The 21,852-nt window shown below is 38.5% G+C and overlaps 2 protein-coding genes and 1 pseudogene across 4 annotated transcripts; 2 read left to right on the top strand and 1 right to left on the bottom strand.

Moving 5' to 3' along the window:
- Nucleotides 1–197: 197 nt before the first annotated feature.
- Nucleotides 198–14,554, top strand: LOC146463159 (perlucin-like protein). 2 transcript variants are annotated; one of them, XM_085084801.1, is made up of 3 exons: nucleotides 198–342; nucleotides 13,227–13,400; nucleotides 13,942–14,554. In XM_085084801.1, the coding sequence occupies exons 2-3, from the start codon at nucleotides 13,235–13,237 to the stop codon at nucleotides 14,385–14,387; spliced, it is 612 nt and encodes a 203-aa protein (XP_084940927.1). In that variant the 5' UTR covers nucleotides 198–342; nucleotides 13,227–13,234; the 3' UTR covers nucleotides 14,388–14,554. The 2 variants fall into 2 exon arrangements, with proteins under 2 accessions (XP_084940927.1, XP_084940926.1); XM_085084800.1 differs by lacking the exon at nucleotides 198–342 and adding an exon at nucleotides 9,795–9,891.
- LOC146463160 (perlucin-like protein) lies at nucleotides 1,990–3,316 on the top strand. Its single transcript, XM_085084811.1, has 2 exons — nucleotides 1,990–2,155; nucleotides 2,701–3,316. Exons 1-2 carry the CDS (start codon nucleotides 1,990–1,992, stop codon nucleotides 3,144–3,146), a joined length of 612 nt encoding a protein of 203 aa, XP_084940937.1. The 3' UTR covers nucleotides 3,147–3,316.
- LOC146463158 (52 kDa repressor of the inhibitor of the protein kinase-like) lies at nucleotides 4,156–17,112 on the bottom strand (annotated as a pseudogene). Its single transcript, XR_014856953.1, has 2 exons — nucleotides 15,892–17,112; nucleotides 4,156–4,758 (listed from the first exon to the last, which is right to left on the bottom strand). The product of XR_014856953.1 is annotated as a 52 kDa repressor of the inhibitor of the protein kinase-like (transcript).
- Between the last annotated feature and the right edge of the window lie 4,740 nt (nucleotides 17,113–21,852).

Below are 21,852 nucleotides of genomic sequence, written 5' to 3'. Positions count from 1 at the left end.
CGAAAGAAATTAGGTGTCCCGTGAAACGAAATTTTGAGCAAAAAGTTTTTCAACGAAAACTGTAGATTTTATTTACAACTCTATCCGAATTTCGGAGGCTTTAGCTCGAACGCAACCATGACTTGGAAAAGGATGGCTCTTCAGTTGTCACTAGCAACTACACTAAAACACACGTGTGATTGAAATGCAAAACTCCGATGATTGAAAGGTTTGTCCCCTCCTTCAGCTGATTTTATTCGGTTGATCAGTAACAAAGTTCAGTTCCACTTCAAATTAGCTAACTGTCTGTTTGTGCTTTGGAGCTGACTTGACCGAGTGGAAGTACGGTGATACAACTGAAAGGTACTGAACGATCTCAACCTTTTAACTTAACTAACTAGATGAGATAAACACTGTTTATCTGAATATACTCTTCTGTAGAACAGATGACAGCAAAAGGTCTTTCAGAAAATACGTACTCAAATTTCTCGGATCTCGCATTCTTGAGTTTTGCAGCGGTCGCTTTTCTAACTTTTCGCGTGCCCGCTTAAAGTCGTCCCCTTCGTCTGAGAAATACTAGAGTAGACATTTTAAGTTCCTTCAAACATGATTTCACATTGGTGGCACGCGGAGTCTTTCCCTATCCCTCCGAAGTCAGTCCAACAAACTCGACCAAGAAAGTACCCGGTGGTATCTCCAGTATTAAAAGGAATGCCTATATTTTAAACTCTGAATTATTTTGGTTAAACTCGGCGGACTAATAAAAATCCGTCACAACAGAACTAATCCAAGCACGTACCACCTACAAGTTGAAAGCTCCGATATCTTTGTTTAATTTTTCTAGCTTTTGTTTTTAATTCTGCATATTATGGTGTCTTATTTTCATTTTTGATTGATTAACAAAAATAGAAATTGGAATTTCCCCCTCAATTTTCGTGTTCAAATGATTCATAGCTGCGTTCGAAAAATGAATTTTATCATATTGTCACTTCCTGGGGTGGATCTGAGGGCGAGGTTTCAAGACTGAACTAGAAGTTCAAATCCCACATTTCTTAAATTTTGGAAGCAAACAAAGAAAGACATCAGCCCTGATGGACTTTTATCAGGAAATTTAAACGAATGTAAACATACGCTCATTCTGACCAATATATCTCTGACAATATAATCACAAGACAAGGCGAACGAAATTATAGCATTCATATTCTACCTTGATATTGAAATTAAAATTGAAATGAAAAACAATTAAAGCTTTATATTATGTCAATTGGATTAATTATTACTATATTATTTGTATTTTTCTTAACTGAAGTAGTGTTTCCCCAGATTTAAACCTATCGGCAAAAGTTTTCATCCAGAGTAACCTCCATAATAGCCCCATCTGTTTACAGGTCCATTTTAAACATAAAAACAATTATTTTCTCTAGTTTCATTGTTAAGAAGTTTCAACTGCTGTTTACAGAGGCCTCTACCTCTATACTGCGACGCTGGCCTTTATGTCGTTGAGTTGAAACTAGGGTAATGATTAACATACAGTAGTTTCTGTATTTTGATTGGCTATAAGACGATTTCAATTTATCCTAAACAGTGCAAAATATTGAAAGTTTCGGTGCAGGCGGTGAAATTTCCCGTGCAGATTAATGCGATTCACAAAGTAACAACACTTTTCATTTTACACGTTTTCTAATCAGTCTTTCGGTTGTAAAGTGTTCTGAACGACAAATTTCAGCTGCTTTGATCAGTTATGCAAATATTTATAATAAGACGCGTCAGCGTTAAACTTATGATAGGTTGTCAATCTCCTAAGTTATGAGATATGTCCAGAATTGCACGCTAATAAGATGCATGAACTGTAGGATAGACATCACGAGGTGTCCCCAACCCTAAATTCTTATTAAAATACAAAAAATTATGTCAAACATGAAGTCGTATGAAAAAGGTCTGTCTTATATATAAAGTACAGGGTTTGGTGCATTTCTGGACATAAATGGACTCTCTCTCACTATCCTTCCGATGGCTTTAAAGGAAACAGTGTTAATCATATTTTTTCTCCTGTCGCCGATCGGAGCTGATCTTGGGGAAGATCTGCAGAAGGAGATAGACGAGATTAAACAAGTGATTAATGAACAGGTCCTAAAGGCGCTGGACGATCTGTCAACAAAGGCTGGAAAGTGCATCGGTACGAGAATTGTAGTTATAACAAGTTAAAGAACATGAAATAAAAAACATTTATTAAATGACCCATTGTTTATTTCCGCAGAGTAGCTGCCTGAGTAGAGGTTTGACTGAATTCATAACTTTATAAAATTTTTTCTCTAAATAAGTAATTCCCTTGAAGAGAAACTAAAACTATAGCTTGAATGTTAATTGACAATAAAGGTGCAAATTAAATCTTATGAAAGCTAATTTTGCTATTCGGTTCGGATCTAAAAAAAGGTAAAGCACAAGACCAATTTTTATCGCCGGGAAAGAGCATAAAATGTTAAATGTCGTTGAAGTTGATATATAACCCAGTTGCTTAGTTAACTTTGAACTTTTACAGAACGTTCCCTTACGTGGCATTTTTTTTTTTTTATAATTTCAATTATGCAAGATATGCCTACTTACACTGTCAACCTATGAAAATTCTAACATGTATATACTCTGACTATGTAGACATATCTGAACGAAAGACAGAATGCAAACAGACCATGGTATATTTGTTTCCATTTTTTGCTTTTTCAGGTTGTCCAACTGGCTGGGTTAGACATGGAAAATCGTGTTACTACATCGACGATACTCCAACTCAAACTTGGAGTGCTGCTCGAGCAGCGTGCAAAGGTCTGGAAGCAGACCTGCCTATAATCAGCTCAGCAGATGAAAACAAGTTCATCGGTGACCTGGTGTTTAAACAGGCCACACTCACGTGGGGTGGTGCGTGGATTGGAATCCAGCGAAAACAGGCAGATAATAAGCTGTACTGGATTGATGGCACTCCAGTAGCCGGTGGGTATACTTCATGGTCAAGGGGGAATCCAGGAGAAACAGAGGAATGTGGCCACATAATGGGAAAGGCTGGTCAAGCTGGCTGGAAGCACCAAGAAAAAATGTGGAATGATGTACCCTGCGCTTTGACGAACACTGCTCGGTCCACATGGCCAGTTATTCTTTGCGAGAAGTCACTGATTTAGGGAGTACAGCTCCTTCTCAGCGCGCAGCTGCTCATGGGGTTTCATTATCGTTTTAAGTTAAAGGGGAAAATACTAACTAATCAAAGCCGGACTTCTAGTCAACTTGTATTTTAAGTTAAGGTCAATATATACTGAGTCAATTAAAAAAAAAAAAGGTGTTGGAAACATAACTTCCAAATGTGGTTTTATTTGTGTGGCTTTAGAAGTAATTTGGATTGAGGGATGTTTCTTCTGCATTTTATTCTCTCTACCCCACCCTGATTGAAATATGCATGGATTCAGCAAGGGAGATCGTGATATCTGCGCGATGTGGGTGCCTTTAATCTCTTCGTAGCTTTCTTTGCTCTACCGGTACAAAATCTATTATTTTGTTTTTTTCTTAGGTTCACGGTTGACATCTCCACTCACTGTGGTTAGGCTTTAAGTTAGAAGCTTCCAACTCCTTTAAACAAAGTTTGCAGTTCTTCATCGTTAACATCTGCTTGTGACAGAACCCTATAAATAGTGGTTCTCTTGACTGCTATGATTATTCATTGAAAAAAGTTCCCCATCGTCTGACGCTTCCGGCGGAATGAAATGTCAGCAGTTATTCTGTAGACTTCCTCGTGATCCATGTTTCCCATTAACTCCTTGATCTCAGGTGTTTCTTCAACGTAGTCGGTTCTTCGTTGGGCCACCATACGTGTTAATGCATTCAAGAAAGCACTGTGTTGAAGCTACCACAAAGGTAACAAAACCTCCAGCATTCTGTTACAATGTTTTATAACATAGAGGGCAAAATTACTGAATGCTGATTGGTCGAAACAGAGGGCATTTTTTTTCTTAATTTTCCTTTCAACGCAGGGCCCGTTCAGCAACTTTTCTAGTGGGAGGGGGGGTGGGGGGAGGGGGAGCTTGAAAAGCGAACGAGTAAAATGGGCCAACTACCAAGAGGGGAGGGGAACCGGGGGCATGCTTCCCCGGATAATTTTGATTTTAATCCCTCTCAAATGCCGAGAAATGTATTTTAAATTAACCAATGCCGGAAATCCTTAATTACTATACTGTTACCTAATAAAAACTGATATAACTTTATTTTCTCCGATCTTTTAATTCACCATCATACAATGATATCTCCTTTGCTGACACCAACTCTAAAATAAACCAGGAATCCAAACGATTTAACTTCCACTGCATTCAACGCAACAATGTATAAATGGTGCATCAATCAGAATGAAAACAAAGCCAAAAAAAAAAAAAAACTGAAGAAGTGGATGATATTTACTGTGTATCAGATTCCTTAAAAATATCAAAATTTCTCTCTCTGTTATTGTTACGGTGGGCAAATTTGTTAGTAATATCTACAAAAAAAAGGCTCTCTGTTCTTTCTTTATGACTGTTTAATATTGTCAGGTTGCTAAATCATTCTTGTGTCATTGTGGAGCGAAGCCATGTTTTCAATCTTCGGGCAGTAGAAAACGATCTTTCACCAGATGCACTTGTTGCCGGATTTACCAATAAAAGTTTGCATACTGAAATGACTTCGTTTATCATTTTTCTTTCTGGGGTAGGCAACTCTTTGATTTTAATTACGACGTTGTCAAAACATAAAAATCACCTTCCTTCAGTAGCACTTTCAAAATTTCCAGCTGGGCAGTAAACATTTCAACATCGACGTCATCGGCGTAAGATATTTCCATGAACTGTAGCTCTCTGGAGTTATCCTACGAGTTGAGGGCCTTAACTAAAAGGGACTCCATCTTTGCATATGCAGCAAAGCTCGCTGGATCAAAACGCTGCTCAATAGCATTGACCATTAAGTCAATGGATTCAAAGTATATCTGCCTGTAATAGTCTTGTGTCGTCGCAGGATATGCTGGTTCTCCAGTACCGATTTCAATCCTCTTAGGCGCGCATGTTTCCTTGGAAACACTGGCCCTGTCATGGAAGAGTAGTTTTTACTTTTTAGTATAACGGCATCATAAAATGATTTGAAGTTTGCATCACTACGCATTTTCTACAGGACCTCTTTGGTAAGATGAGCGACTCGTTTACCACTAATAGCTGACATCCTCGTTTGCTGTAAGGTTTTCGATAAATTATCTGTGCGAGAAAACAGGCGCTGCCTTAAATTCAGCCCAAAGAAGGACTCAAAAGTGTTCATTTGCGCTTGGCACCCAATAATCCGTCCACATATGTCGAAATATAAAATTATTTTACAGTGAGAAAAAAAAATTAAACGCAGAGCAATTTACTTAATGATTTTACTTTCTACGGAAGAAGTACGTAGTGGCCAAGGGCTTTCGTGTTGGCCACTAAATCTGTGCAGTTAAATAAAATAGGGAGAAGAAGGATTTATAAAACTGGTTGAAGAGCTCTGCTAGTTAAATTAGGCTTGGGTTAGGAAAATACAACAGTAAGGAAAAAAGTGCTTACAGCAAATATATAAGTATATAATATACGTTAAACGCAAGCTTATTCATCAGTAAACTTATAGTGAAATCGTCCTAAGTTATAACTTCTTTGATTAAAATCTCTTCCTTTCAAACGCTTTCTATGGATATTTCTATAACAAATAATTTCAACATGTTCGTTGAAATGACAAAGCACAATTTATTTCGTGTTCCACACAAACCGTTTTCTTTGATTGTTTCCAAAAGCCTTTTTTTCGCATCTTCCTTATCTTTCCCTTCAGGATTGTTAATAGTGAAACGCTAGGCTGCTAGTTCAAGGTTAGGATTCTTTGGCAAACCCTCTTCTTCGAGATTTTCCATCGGCATTTATAAAAGAAGTCTGAAAAAAGAAATGTACTTCTTTTCGAAAATGCTAAGTAACCTGGCCAAATTGCCTTAGTGGCCTGGCATCTTCGAGCGACACGCGGCGGGGTATGGGGCCGAGGAATCTCGACACCACAGGTCGCCAAGGGTTTGTATGGCGAAAATTAAACAACAATATTCCTTCCAAAACCTACAAAAATTACAATCAAGTCTAAAGAAGCTCATGTGATGTGTTTTGCTGTGTTTTCATGGCTTCTCGTAACTCTCGAAAGCCGTTTTGAGTGGTTTATCTCTCAGCGGCTGGTCGACTGTGCAGCACTGCCAGCATGTCACTTAACATAGTCCACCTGCAGCATTGATTTCTCTATCAAAACAATAATTCTGTATGAACAAAAAACTCTCAGACGGATCTGAAATACTCGAAAGCAACATACATAGCTATACCTAAATTATCGCAGTGTTTGTGCTGATTAAAAACAATTGATGACTTTACTTTCCCGCATTGAATGACCGCCGCTGATACTCTTCCATGCGTTCTCTTACAGATCTTTAATCAAAGGAACCCTTCCGGAAGTTTCTTTCAGTCATTCAGTCAACCCGTAGCATCAACTGGCTCAAAAGGCAGCAATCACCTCTGCTTTGGCGGTCATCTCAACCGAACCGCCACCCCCTCGATTAATGGATGTTTCCTTCAACTACTTTCGTTACCCCTTTCAAGTGCTGTCTAACTTACGGTCTTGTGTCGTCTATCTACTTGGAAATGGCAGTGGTCAACTTGAGAGCCTATGCTACTTTGGTCGCAGGGCTCTAATTAACAAATATTTCGCACATTTGTAACTATCTTCGCAGACCAACGGGCAAATAGTAGGGACGGGGAAAAGTTCGAAACAGACAAGAAAAAAATCGACGAAGAAAAGTAGGAAGGTCATAACTCAAATTACTAGTTCTTCTGGCGATTGTGTATGCATGGGTGGAGGTCTTAATTGAATTTTTTCTCGCCAGTTTTGACTTTTTCCTCGTCCCCTGGTATCCGTCTAAGAATGATTTATATCCTAACCTAAAGTAAGGTTAAAAATTATCATAGACTGTCACTAGCTAGAGTCACGAGAAGGATGCACATTTTTCGAAATATCACTGGTATCTTAGAAATACGTCTACACTGCAACGCAGGCGATCTCTTATCAAACCTTGCATCTAAGCAACGGTTCTGATAAAAACCAATGATGCCTAGGATATATTTATGAGAACGAACGAGACGTTGGCTGTTTGTATTACCAAATGCTAGCTGACCTTTTTTTGCATTTTTAATAACATATTTACCCAGCCCTTAGAAACGAAAGAAACTAGGTTTCCTGTGTAACGAAATTTTGAGCAAAAAGTTTTTCAACGAAAACTGTAGATTTTATTTACAACTCTATCCGAATTTCTGAGGCTTTAGCTCGAACGCAACCATGACTCAAAAAAGCATGGCTGTTCAGTTGTCACTAGCAACTACACTAAAACGCACGTGTGATTGAAATGCAAGACTCGAATGATTGATAGGTTTGTCCCCTCCTTCAGCTGATTCATTCTGCTTTCGAAAAATGAATTTTATTATATTGTCACTTCCTGGGGTGGATCTGAGGGCGAGGTTTCAAGACTGGACTAGAAGTTCAAATCCCAAATTTCTTAAAATTTGGAAGCAAACAAAGAAAGTCATCAGCCCTGATGGACTTTTATCAGGAAATTTGAACGAATGTAAACGTACGCTCATTCTGACCAATATTTCTCTGACAATATAATCACAAGACAAGGCAAACGAAATTATAGCATTCATTTTCCGCTTTGATATTGAAATTAAAATTGAAATGAAAATCAAAGCTTTATATTATCTCAATTGGATTAATTATTACTATATTATTTGTATTTTTCTTAACTGAAGTAGTGTTTCCCCAGATTTAAACCTATCGGCAAACGTGTTCATCCAGAGTAACCTCCATTACAATCCCATCTGTTTACAGGTCCATTTTAAACATAAAAACAAACATTTTCTTGAGTTTCATTGGTAAGAAGTTACAATTGCTGTTTAGATAGGTACCTAACACGGAAAATTCCTGAATTCCTCGCCTTGTTAAACTGTGGCGCTGGCCTTTAAGTCGTTGAGTTCTTGATAAAAAATATGTTTCTTTCGCTAAAGAAACCAATTACAAGTACGCAGAGTGTATCTAACCAGTTTGAAATTGGGAAAAATTATCATAGACTGTCACTAGCTAGAGTCACGAGAACGGGATGCACATTTTTCGAAATATCACTGGTATCTTAGAAATACGTCTACACTGCCACGCAGGCGATCTCTTATCAAACCTTGCATCTAAGCAACGGTTCTGATAAAAACCAATGATGTCTGGGATATATTTATGAGAACGAACGAGACGTTGGCTGTTTGTTTTACTAAATGCTAGCTGACCTTTTTTTGCATTTTTAATAACATATTTACCCAGCCCTTCGAAACGAAAGAAATTAGGTTTCCCGTGTAACGAAATCTTGAGCAAAAAGTTTTTCAACGAAAACATTAGATTTTATTTACAACTCTATCCGAATTTCTGAGGCTTTAGCTCGAACGCAACCATGACTCGGAAAAGCATGGCTGTTCAGTTGTTACTAGCAACTACACTAAAACGCACGTGTGATTGAAATGCAAGACTCGAATGATTGATAGGTTTGTCCCCTCCTTCAGCTGATTCATTCTGCTTTCGAAAAATGAATTTTATCATATTGTCCCTTCCTGGGGTGGATCTGAGGGCGAGGTTTCAAGACTGAACTAGAAGTTCAAATCCCAAATTTCTTAAATTTTGGAAGCAAACAAAGAAAGACATCAGCCCTGATGGACTTTTAAAAGGAAATTTGAACGAATGTAAACATACGCTCATTCTGACCAATATTTCTCTGACAATACAATCACAAGACAAGGCAAACGAAATTATAGCATTCATTTTCCGCCTTGATATTGAAATTAAAATTGAAATGAAAAACGAAGCTTTATATTATGTCAATTGGATTAATTATTACTATATTATTTGTATTTTTCTTAACTGAAGAAGTGTTTCCCCAGATTTAAACCTATCGGCAAAAGTTTTTATCCAGAGTAACCTCCATTACAATCCCATCTGTTTACAGGTCCATTTTAAACATAAAAACAAACATTTTCTTGAGTTTCATTGGTAAGAAGTTACAATTGCTGTTTAGATAGGCCCCTACAACGGAAAATTCCTGAATTCCTCGCCTTGTTAAACTGCGGCGCTGGCCTTTATGTCGTTGAGTTGTTGATAAAAATATGTTTCTTTCGCTAAAGAGACAGTTTACATTTACGCAGAGTGTATCTAACCAGTTTGAAATTGGGAAAAATTATCATAGACTGTCACTAGCTAGAGTCACGAGAACGGGATGCACATTTTTCGAAATATCACTGGTATCTTAGAAATACGTCTACACTGCCACGCAGGCGATCTCTTATCAAACCTTGCATCTAAGCAACGGTTCTGATAAAAACCAATGATGTCTGGGATATATTTATGAGAACGAACGAGACGTTGGCTGTTTGTTTTACCAAATGCTAGCTGACCTTTTTTTGCATTTTTAATAACATATTTACCCAGCCCTTCGAAACGAAAGAAATTAGGTTTCCCGTGTAACGAAATTTTGAGCAAAAAGTTTTTCAACTAAAACTGTATATTTTATTTACAACCCTATCCGAATTTCTGAGGCTTTAGCTCGAACGCAACCATGACTCGGAAAAGCATGGCTGTTCAGTTGTCACTAGCAACTACACTAAAACGCACTTGTGATTGAAATGCAAAACTCGAATGATTGATAGGTTTGTCCCCTCCTTCAGCTGATTTTATTCGGTTCAGATCAGTAACAAAGTTTAGTTCCACTTCAAATTGGCGAACTGTCCGTTTGTGCTTTGGAGCAGACTTGACCGAGTGGAAGTACGGTGATACAACTGAAAGGTACTAAAAGATCTAAATGTTTAAACTTAACTAGCTAGAAGAGATAACAGTGTTTATCTGAATATGCTCTTCTGTAGAACAGATGACAGCAAAAGGTCTTTCCGAAAATACGTACTCAAATTTCTCGGATCTCGCATTCTTGAGTTTTGCAGCGGTCTCTTCTCTAACTTTTCGCGTGCCCGCTTAAAGTCGTCCCCTTTGTCTGAAGAATACTAGAGTAGACATTTTAAGTTCCTTCAAACATGATTTCACATTGGTGGAACGCGGAGTCTTTCCCTATCCCTCCGAAGTCAGTCCAACAAACTCGACCAAGAAAGTACCTGGTGGTATCTCGGGCAGTATTGAAAGGAATGCCTATATTTTAAACTCTGAATTATTTTTGTTAAACTCGGCGGACTAATAGAAATCCGTCACAACAGAACTTATCCAAGCACGTACCAGCTACAAGTTGAAGGTTCCGATATCTTTGTTTAATTTTTCTAGCTTTTGTTTTTAATTCTGCATATTAGGGTGTCTTATTTTCATGTTTAATTGATTAAGAAAAATAGAAATTGGAATTTCCCCCTCAATTTTCGTGTTCAAATCATTCATAGCTGCGTTCGAAAAATGAATTTTATCATATTTTCCCTTCCTGGGTTTGATCTGAGGGCGAGGTTTCAAGACTGAACTAGAAGTTCAAATCCCAAATTTCTTAAATTTTGGAAGCAAACAAAGAAAGACATCAGCCCTGATGGACTTTTATCAGGCAATTTGAACGAATGTAAACATACGCTCATTCTGACCAATATTTCTCTGGAAACATAATCACAAGACAAGGCAAACGAAATTATAGCATTTATTTTCCGCCTTGATATTGAAATTAAAATTGAAATGAAAAACAAAGCTTTATATTATCTCAATTGGATTAATTATTACTATATTCTCAAGCAGTTTAAGGCCTGGGTCAAGGGCTTTTAAGAGGAAAAATGGTTTATTCTAGATAACTTTAACAAATTCAATGGCACTGAACTGAAATTTGGAAGATAAAAAGATCTCATCATTCTGAAAATTTGTAAGCATAATAAGTAGTGCTATAGATCACGTGACATGTCACGTGATCATTTTTGTGAAAAAAGCAAAGATTTGACAGGTAGGTGACGGTTTTTCGAGATAACATCAAACAAAAACGCGTTTCTAATAAAGATTAAATATCTCCATCGCTTCACGTTTGGAATGATCGTCCATTGTTCTCCAGAAAAAAAATTATCAGGGCAAAGGTCCTTTTTTAGTCCACAATTCAACCTTTGATCGTTAATTTCTCCAATTTAAATACTTAAGGACAGTCATTCCAAACGTAGAAAGTTAAATATTTAAAATCTGCTTCGGAAACACTAATTCAGTTATCTTTATAAAGAAAATTCGCCGCCATATCGCCGATTTACGAAATTCTCATTTTTTGGTCACTTGATATGTCACGTGATCAAAATTATACGTTGAGGCATAAGAAAACATCAAGTTTAATATTCAGGGAAAATTTCATCCTGTTCTAGGCAGACAAACCGAAGATATAGGGGATCATTCATAATTTCTGAACACCCTTGAAACCCAGGCCTTAAACTGCTTGAGTTATTTGTATTTTTCTTAACTGAAGAAGTGTTTCCCCAGATTTAAACTTGCCGGCAAAAGTTTCATCCAGAAAAACCTCCATTACAATCCCATCTGTTTACAGGTCCATTTTAAACATAAAAACAAACATTTTCTTTAGTTTCATTGGTAAGAAGTTACAATTGCTGTTTAGATAGGCCCCTACCACGGAAAATTCCTGAATTCCTCGCTTTGTTAAACTGTTGCGCTGGCCTTTATGTCGTTGAGTTGTTGATAAAAATATGTTTCTTTCGCTAAAAAGACCATTTACATTGATGCAGAGTGTATCTAACCAGTTTGAAATTGGAAAAATTATCATAGACTGTCACTAGCTAGAGTCACGAGAAGGGTGCACATTTTTCGAAATATCACTGGTATCTTAGAAATACGTCTACACTGCCACGCAGGCGATCTCTTATCAAACCTTGCATCTAAGCAACGTTCTGATAAAAACCAATGATGTCTGGGATATATTTATGAGAACGAACGAGACGTTGGCTGTTTGTTTTACCAAATGCTAGCTGACCTTTTTTTGCATTTTTAATAACATATTTACCCAGTCCTTCGGAACGAAAGAAATTAGGTTTTAACAAAATTTTAAGCAAAAAGTTTTTCAACGAAAACTGTAGATTTTATTTACAACTTATTTACAATTTACAAGTTCAAATCCCAAATTTCTAAGGGCGAGGTTTCAATACTGAACTAGAAGTTCAAATCCCAAATTTCTTAAAGTTTGGAAGCAAACAAAAAAGGACATCAGCCTTGATGGACCTTTATCAGGAAATTTGAACGAATGTAAACATAGGCTCATTCTGACCAATATTTCTCTGGCAATATAGTCACAAGAGAAGGCGAACGAAATTATAGCATTCATTTTCCGCCTTGGTATAAATATTAAAATTGAAATGAAAAGCAAAGCTTTATATTATCTCAATTGGATTAATTATTACTATATATTTTGTATTTTTCTTAACTGAAGTAGTGTTTCCCTAGATTTAAAGCTATCGGCAAAAGTTTTCATCCAGAGGAACCTCCATAATAGCCCCATCTGTTTACAGGTACATTTTTAAACAATTATTTTCTTTAGTTTCATTGTTAAGAAGTTTCAACTGCTGTTTACACAGGTCTCTACCGGGGAAAAGTCTTGAATTCCTTGCCTTGTTATACTGCGACGCTGGCCTTTATGTCGTTGAGTTGAAACTAGGGTAATGATTAACATACAGTAGTTTCTGTATTTTGATTGGCTATAAGACGATGTCAATTTATCCTAAACAGTGCAAAATATTGAAATTTTCGTTGCAGGCGGTGAAATTTCCCGTGCAGATCATGGGATTAATGCGATTCACAGAGTAACAACACTTTTCATTTTACACGTTTTCTAATCGGTCTTTCGGTTGTAAAGTGTTCTGAACGACAAATTTCAGCTGCTTTGATCAGTTATGCAAATATTTATAATAAGACGCGTCAGCGTAAAACTTATGATAGGCTGTCAATCTCCTATGTTATGAGATATGTCCAGAAATGCACGCTAATAAGATGCATGAACTGTAAGATAGACATCACAAGGTGTCCCCAACCCTAAATTCTTATTAAAATACAAAAAAATTATGTCAAACATGAAGTCGTATGACAAAAGGCTGTCTTATATAAAAAGTACAGGGTTAGGTGCATTTCTGGACATAAATGGACTCTCTCTCACTCTCGTTCCGCAGAACCAAAGATGGCTTTAAAGGAAACAGTGTTCATCATATTCTTTCTCCTGTCGCCGATCGGAGCGGATCTTGGGGAAGATCTGCAGAAGGAGATAGACGAGATTAAACAAGTGATTAATGAACAGGTCCTGAAGGCCCTGGATGATCTGTCAACAAAGGCTGGAAACTGCATAGGTACGAGAATTGTAGTTATAACAAGTTAAAAAACATGAAATAAAAAACATTTTTTTAAATGACCCATTGTTCATTTCCGCAGAGTAGCTGCCTGAGTAGAGGTTTGACTGAATTCATAACTTTATAAAATTTCTTCTCTAAATAAGTAATTCCCTTGAAGAGAAGCTAAAACTATAGCTTGAATGTTAATTCACAACAAAGGTGCAAATTAAATCTTATGAAAGCTAATTTCGCTATTCGGTTCGGATCTAAAAAAGGTAAAGCAGAAGCCCAATTTTTATCGCCGGGAAAGAGCATAAAATGTTAAATGTCGTTGAAGTTGATATATAGCCCAGTTGCTTAGTTAACTTTGATCTTTTACAGAACGTTACCTTACGTGGCATTTTTTTTATAATTTCAATTATGCAAGATATGCCTACTTACTCTGTCAACCTATAAAAATTCTAACATGTATATACTCTGACTATGTAGACATATCTGAACGAAAGACAGAATGCAAACAGACCATGGTATATTTGTTTCCATTTTTTAACATTATCAGGTTGTCCAACTGGCTGGGTTAGACATGGAAAATCGTGTTACTACATCGACGATACTCCAACCCAAACTTGGGGTGCTGCCCGAACAGCTTGCAAAGGTCTGGGTGCAGACCTGCCTATAATCAGCTCAGCAGATGAAAACAAGTTCATCGGTGACCTGGTGTTTAAACAGGCCACACTCACGTGGGGTGGTGCGTGGATTGGAATCCAGCGAAAACAGGCAGATAATAAGCTGTACTGGATTGATGGCACTCCAGTACCCGGTGGGTATACTTCATGGTCAAGGGGGAATCCAAGCGGAGGTAGAGAGGAATGTGGCCACATAATGGGAAAGGCTGGTTCAGCTGGCTGGAAGCACCAAGAAAAAATGTGGAATGATGTACCCTGCACTTTGACGAACAGTCGGTCCGCATGGCCAGTTATTCTGTGCGAGAAGTCACTGATTTAGGGAGTACAGCTCCTTCTCAGCGCGCAGCCGCTCATGGGGTTTCATTATCGTTTTAAGTTAAAGGGGAAAATACTAACTAATCAAAGCCGGACTTCTAGTCAACTTGTATTTTAAGTTAAGGTCAATATATACTGAGTCAATTAAAAAAAATGGTGTTGGAAACATAACTTCTAAATGTGGTTTTATTTGTGTGGCTTTTGAAGTAATTTGGATTGAGGGATGTTTCTTTTGCCTTTTATTCTCTCTACCCGACCCTGATTAAAATATTCATGGAGTCAGCAAGGGAGATCGTGACATCTGCGCGATGTGGGTGCCTTTAATCTCTTCGTAGCTTCTCTTTGCCCTACCGGTACAAAATCTATTATTTTGTTTCTTTCTTAGGTTCACGGTTGACACCACTCACTGTGGTTAGGCTTCAAGTAAGAAGCTTACAACTCCTTTAAACAAAGTTTGCAGTTCTTCATTGTTAACATCTGCTTGTGACAGAACCCTATAAATAGTGGCTCTCTTGATCATGACTGCTATGATTATTCCTTCAAAAAAGTTCCCCACCGTCTGACGCTTCCGACGGAATGAAATGTTAGCAGTTATTCTGTAGACTTTCTCATGATCCATGTTTGCCATTAACTCCTTGATCTCAGGTGTTTCTTCAACGTAGTTGGTTCTTCGTTGGGCCACCATACGTGCAAAATTACTGAATGCTGATTGTTCGAAACAGAGGGCATTTTTTTCTTAATTTTCCTTTCAACGCAGGGCCCGTTCAGCAAGTTTTTGAGTGGGTGGAGGGGGGCCGGGGTGGGCTTAAAAGGCAAACGAGTAAGATGGGCCAACTACGGGGGCGGGGGGAATGCGGGGGCATGCTTCCCCTGATAATTTCGATTTTAACTCCTCTCAAATGCCGAGAAATGAATTTTAAATTACCGATGAATTCCTTAATTACTATACTGTTTCTAGTAGAAACTGATATAACTTTATTTTCTCCGATCTTCTAATTCACCATCATACAATGATATCTCCCTTACTGAAACCAACTCTAAAATAAACCAGGAATCCAAACGATTTAACTTCCACTGCATTCAACACAACAATGTATAAATGGTGCATCAATCAGAATGAAAACAAAAAACAACAACAACAAAAAAAAAATGAGGAAGTGGCTGATATTTACTGTGTATATGTATCAGATTCCTTAAAAATACCAAAATTTCTCTTTCTGTTATCGTTACGGTCGGCAAATTCGTTAGCAATATCTACAAGAAAAAGTCTCTCTGTTCTTTCTTTATGACTGTTTAATATTGTCAGGTTACTAAATCGCGTTTGTGTCATTGTGGAGCAAAGCCAGTGGAAAACGATCTTTCACCAGATGCACTTGTTGGCGGATTGACCAATAAAAGTTTGCATACTAAAATAACTTCGTTTATCATTTTTCTTTCTGGGGTAGGCAACTCTTTGATTTTAACTACGATGTCGTCAAAACATAAAAATAACCTTCCTTCATTAGCACTTTCAAAATTTCAAGCGGGGCAGTTAACATTTCAACATCGACATCATCGGCGTAAGATATTTCCATGAACTGTAGCTCTCTGGAGCTATCCTACGAGTTGAGGGCCTTAACTAAAAGGGACTCCATTTTTGCATATGCAGCAAAGCTCGGTTGATCAAAACGTTACTCAATAGCATTGACCATTAAGTCAATAGATTCAAAGTATATCTGCCTGTAATAGTCTTGTGTCGTCGCAGGATTTGCTGGTTCTCCAGTACCAATATCAATCCTCCTAGGCACGCGTGTTCTCCTTGGCAACACTGGTCCTGTCATGGAAGAGTAGTTTTTACTTTTTAGTATAACGGCATCATAAAATGATTTGAAGTTTGCATCACTACGCATTTTCTGCAGGACCTCTTTGGTAAGATGAGCGACTCGTTTACCACTAATAGCTGACATCTTCGTTTGCTGAAAGGTTTTCGAGAAATCATCTATGTGAGAAAACAGGCGCTGCCCCAAATTCAGCCCAAAGTAGAAGTCAAAAGTGTTTATTTGCGTTTGGCACTTAATAATCCGTCCACGTATGTCGGACTGGAGTTTCCCGTCTAGGGAAATTATCCACTCCTGAAGAAGAGCTACGTAATTGTCCAGGATTCGCTGAAAACAGCTCGCGCGCACTGTCCATCTAGTAAGACTTATTAAGCCCTTGTCTGCAGATTAGGGTTCTTCAAGGTTTTCTTCTGTTTCTCCCAGTATATTTCCCCGCTTTGGTGAAAACTTTATGAGGGTAACGACTTCTTTTGCAGTGTCCATGGCCTCTGATAGCAACTTACAGTTTTTTGTAGTGTCCTTCACACTTAGACTTAATGAATGTCCATGACAGTAAGTAGGATAAGCCTTCGGTTGAAGGTCCTGGATTCTCTTCGCAACGCCAGTTCTGTGGCCAAGCATGTCGCTGGCTCCATCATAGCATTGTCCCCTACAGTTCGCTAATGGTAACTGTAGTTTCAGTAGCACATCTTTCACAGCTGAAACTATTGTCTCCGCACCGATGTCAGGTATGTTGTAAAATCCGAAGAAATCTTCATGGGCTTCTAACTGCTCGTCCGCCCATCGAATGCAGATAGTTAAATGTTCCTTGTTACTAATATATGTGTATTCGACAGAGAAGAAGCCACCACAAATTTCTGACACTAAATCATGGATGAGATTATTTGCCATAATGGCAATAATTTCATCCCGTGTGTGAGGTGTATGATTTCAGCTTCACTACTCAACAGACAGAGCACATAATGAACCATAAGGTTTATTTTGCGTGTTTTGTTCGAGCACCAGAGTACAATAAGTAATCTAAAACAAAAAACCATGGAAAACTAACACTAAATCCCTCCAATAACAGCTAGGAAAATAACGAGAGCTCGGCAACCACTAACAAGACACAGTGGCTAGACAGGGGCCAGAAAAAACCTGCCGAAAAAAAAAACCCGTAGGGAGAAAAATATTACAGGAAATCTGGGTAGGAACCAGGCGCAAGCTCTGCAGCCCATCCTACGAGGCGATTAACAAAAATAAGAAATTATAGTGAGTGGTGTCGGCCTAGAATGATTGCCCACGTGCAATCCCAAGCTTCAATACTCTCTCTCGCCTTAACCCATGATGCAACTACACTAAAAGGACCCAGGTCCCCGGCCTGCTGCTCCAGTGCCGCAGAAATATTTAATTTCAGGCTAATTCGAAGCGACTCAATCGCCAGAAATTACATATTTCAGCTTCACTACGCAACAGACAGAGCACATAATGAACCATTAGGTTTATTTTGCGTGTTTTGGCCGAGCATTAGAGTACAATAAGTAATCTAATAGAAGACAAAGAAAGGGCTTGAAAAATGGATGCTCGAAGCTAAAGTCCTAAAGACTTAGAGACCGAAATCCTAGAAGTGATATTGTCTTTGACATAGCCATCCTTGGCCGAAACGCTCTTCCACCGCCCGTGCCTCTGAAAAACTCGCTCGCCTACGCCGCTGTTGGCAGCCTTGGTAGCTCCTCCTGACCTAAATGAATGAGTGCCATAAACAGAGGGATCAGGCACCACAGAGCGTAAACTCTTCGACAAGTGATCCCTGAAAGTAGGGTAACTAATAGGTTCATGATCTTTATAGAACGACTTGGTTTTGACCAACTGTCTGAAAAGTAACTCATCCGAATGAGGATCGATGTTTAACCTGCTTAAATAGTCTCGAAGAATGGAAACTGAACAAGCACAACCACCTGATTGTGCGATAATAACCTCATCGCCCTGCCTAAGCTGATCAGTTTTGCTCTTTTCGACCTCAATTGTCATATAGTCATCATGAAACGTAATATGATTTCGTCTAATACTGGTGACCTCCTCCGATCTAAAAAACCCCGCAAAAACAAAGAGCATAAAGACAAATATTCCTCAGCTGAAGAGTATTGGATTAATCAGCGGCAGAGATAATATCTTTGATGATTTCAATAGGTAAAGGTTCTTTCCTATGACACCTCTTAGCTCCTAAAATTCTTTTAGCAGCCTCCCGCACCCTATTAACTAAAGAATTATCTCTAGGGGATACAAGACCAGCTGATTCGTGTACCCACTTAAAACTGTAAAACGCAGTGTCCACAGAACTGCTCGATCTTGTAGATTCTAGAACATATTGTAAATAAACAGCTACAAGCATAGGATTAGCAGGTAAATAAGAAAATCCGTGCTTGCTTAATGCAAATTCCTTCCATCTTCTGAACGCTCTGTCATACATGCTAACTGTCGCAGGAGCCCTCGCTGACAAAACGGTCGTCTGAAGCCTGGAACTAAGAGACTGTAAGTCAAGATCCTTGAAAACCTCTTGCCATAGACCCTTCTGAAAAACGTCTAAACAAGGGACGCAAAAACAAAAGAAAAATCAGAAGTAACAAACCATCTTTATTGAGAAAAGGCATTTCAGCAAACAGAAAATAAACCGCTTCTATTAAGTAAGGAGATATCACAAAGAACTATAATAACAGCCCGCTAACAAATAATAACAAAACAAACTGAAAAGGAGTAACAACAGACTACAACTAAAGGGTGCAAAAGACCCTAACGTAAGTGACAGTTGGGGCAAAAGCCACTGTCATGAGTTCAAAAGCCTGATAGAGAAATCCTCTCAGGTAACTTGAAACTAATGCGCAGAACGACGACTAGGAAGGACAACTCTCTTGCGCCAAACAAGCCATTCTTGGCTTAGCCTCTCACAAAAAGTTGCTTAAATTTAGGGAGTACAAAGCAATCGTGAACAAATGTGTTCCAATGTCTACCGTCGTCACATAACAACAGCCAAAACTACGAAGACTTCAACAAGGGAATAACAAGTGTCCACTCTGCTTTACACACTCTCAAATGAGCCATAACCCTCGCAATCTGCGAAACTGGAGGGAGAATCCAGTTGTCCTCAAAACGCCAGTTTTGCAAAAAAGCATCAACAGCCTCAGTGCCCGTTTGAAAAAATCTGGAATTGAAACAGGAAAGCTTCGCATTATAACTGCAAGCGAATCTGTCAATAGTGTGCGGTCCCCATCCAAAATCTAACATATGAAAAACATCATCATTCAAAGAATAATCATCAAAATCAATAATCCTACTTATGGTCAGTCTCAGAATTAACACTTCTAGGAATTCAACTCAAGTGAAATTCCAAAACTAACACAAACATGAAATATGCGAAGAGCTAAATCCTGAAGTTCAGGAACCTTGCTACCAGAATAAACGATACCAACGACGTTTGCGTTATCAGTAAACCATGCAGAAGGTTCCGTTATCCTTGTTTAATTTTTCTAGCTTTTGTTTTTAATCATTGCATGTTAGGGTGTCTTATTCTCATGTTTTATTGATTAAGAAAAATAAAAATTGGAATTCCCTCCTCAATTTTCGTGTTCAAATCATTCAAAGTTGCGTTCGAAAAATGGATTCCATCATATTGTCCCTTCCTGGGGTGGATCTGAGGGTGAGGTTTCAACTGACTAAACTAGAAGTTTAAATCCCGAATTTCTTAAATTTTGGAAGCAAACGAAGAAAGACATCAGTCCTGATGGACGTTTATCAGGAAATTTGAAAAAATGTGAAGTAGTGTTTCTCCACATTTAAACCTATAGGCAAAGCCGTTTCATCCAGAGTAACCGCCATTACAGTCCCATCTGTTAACAGGTCCATTTTAAACATAAAAACAATTATTTTCTTTAGTTTCATTGGTAAGAAGTTAAAACTGCTGTTTACACAGGCCTCTACCGCGGAAAATTCTTGAATTCCTTGCCTTGTTATACTGCGACGCTGGCCTTTATGTCGTGGAGTTGTAACTAGGGTAATAATTTACATACAGTAGTTTCTGCATGTTGATTAGCTAAGAGGATGTAAATTTATTCTAAACAGTGTAAAAAGTGAAATTTTCGGTGCAGGCGGTGAATTGGTGCGATTTACAGAGTAACAACACTTTTTTCATTGTAGACGTTTTCTAATCCGTCTTTTGGTTGTAAAGTGTTCTGAACGACAAATTTCAGTTGCTTTAATCAGTTATGCAAATATTTGTACTAAGACGCGTCAGCGTAAAACTTATGACAGGCTGTCAATCTCCCATCATGTTATAGGCGGAGCATATTCACCTCACGTAACCAAATAAAATAAGGTGATGCAAATTGTTGTGTGCAAAATAATCACACTTGAAAAATTTTAAAAGGCTACAAATAACACGACCCGTATACCTTTTACACGTTTTCAAGATATGCAAATAGTTTACGGTTATAAACAGGCATGTCACTTTTTGAGATACGTCTAGAAATGCACTCTAATAAAAATGCATGAACTGTAGGATAGACATCACAAGGTGTCCCCAACCCTAAAGTCTTACTGTATTAAAGTCAGCTTAAGTATATCTAGTAACCTTTGTGGTATCCCAGAAGCCAGGGTATGGAATCCCAAATATATGGGTTCCCAAGTCTCCACTGATTAAAATCAGTAGGTAAAAGAGTGGTTAAAGTGTATGGGTGGGGAAATAGTTGTGTGTAGAACAAAAAATAGTTAACCATGTAAATGGTTATATTGAGCGAGAGACCTCTGCAACGCAGCATTCTCAAGCTCAATTAGTGTTAAGTAAAGTAACAAAAACAACTAAAACCTAATAGAAGTGTTAGATTATAATACCAGAGAAAGCCACATTACGGGAAAGGCATGTATATAGGGATTATAGCTAGATTAGCGGAGGGACAAAATACGTTTAAGGATTGGGGTTAGTTAGTTTTGGAAAGGGGGAACTCTGTATATGGACTAGGATTCTCTAGGTTTGGGGAAGAGGGAAAAATTCTGTATGTGGATTAGGGTAAGCTAGTTTGGGGGAAGGGGAAATCCTGTATAGGGGGTTTGCTTGTTTAGGGAGAAGGGGAAACCCCTGTATAGGGATTAGAGTTAGCTTGTTTTGAGGGAAGGGGAAACCCTATATATGGATAAGGGTTAGCTTGTCTGGGGGAAGGAGAAACCCTGTATATGGATTAGGGTTGGCTAGTTTTTGAGGGAAGGGGAAACCCTGTATAGGGATTAGGGTTAGCTTGTTTGGGGGAAGGGGCAACCCTGTATAGGGATTAGAGTTAGCTTGTTTGGGGAAGGGGGAAACCCTGTATAGGGATTAGGGTTAGCTTGTTTGGGGGAGGGGGAAACCCTGTATAGGGATTAGGGTTAGCTTGTTTGGGGGAAGGGGTAACCCTGTATAGGGATTAGGGTTAGCTTGTTTGGGGGAAGGGGTAACCCTGTATAGGGATTAGGGTTAGCTTGTTTGGGGAAGGGGGAAACCCTGTATAGGGATTAGGGTTAGCTTGTTTGAGGGAAGGGGAAACCCTGTATAGGGATTAGGGTTAGCTTGTTTGGGGGAGGGGGAAACCCTGTATATGGATTAGGGTTAGCTTGTTTGGGGGAGGGGGAAACCCTGTATATGGATTA

This window comes from Pavona decussata, unplaced genomic scaffold (assembly GCF_977016875.1).
Source record: "Pavona decussata unplaced genomic scaffold, jaPavDecu1.1 SCAFFOLD_180, whole genome shotgun sequence".
Classification (NCBI taxonomy): Eukaryota; Metazoa; Cnidaria; class Anthozoa; order Scleractinia; family Agariciidae; genus Pavona; species Pavona decussata.
This window is presented reverse-complemented; position numbering and strand designations above follow the sequence as displayed.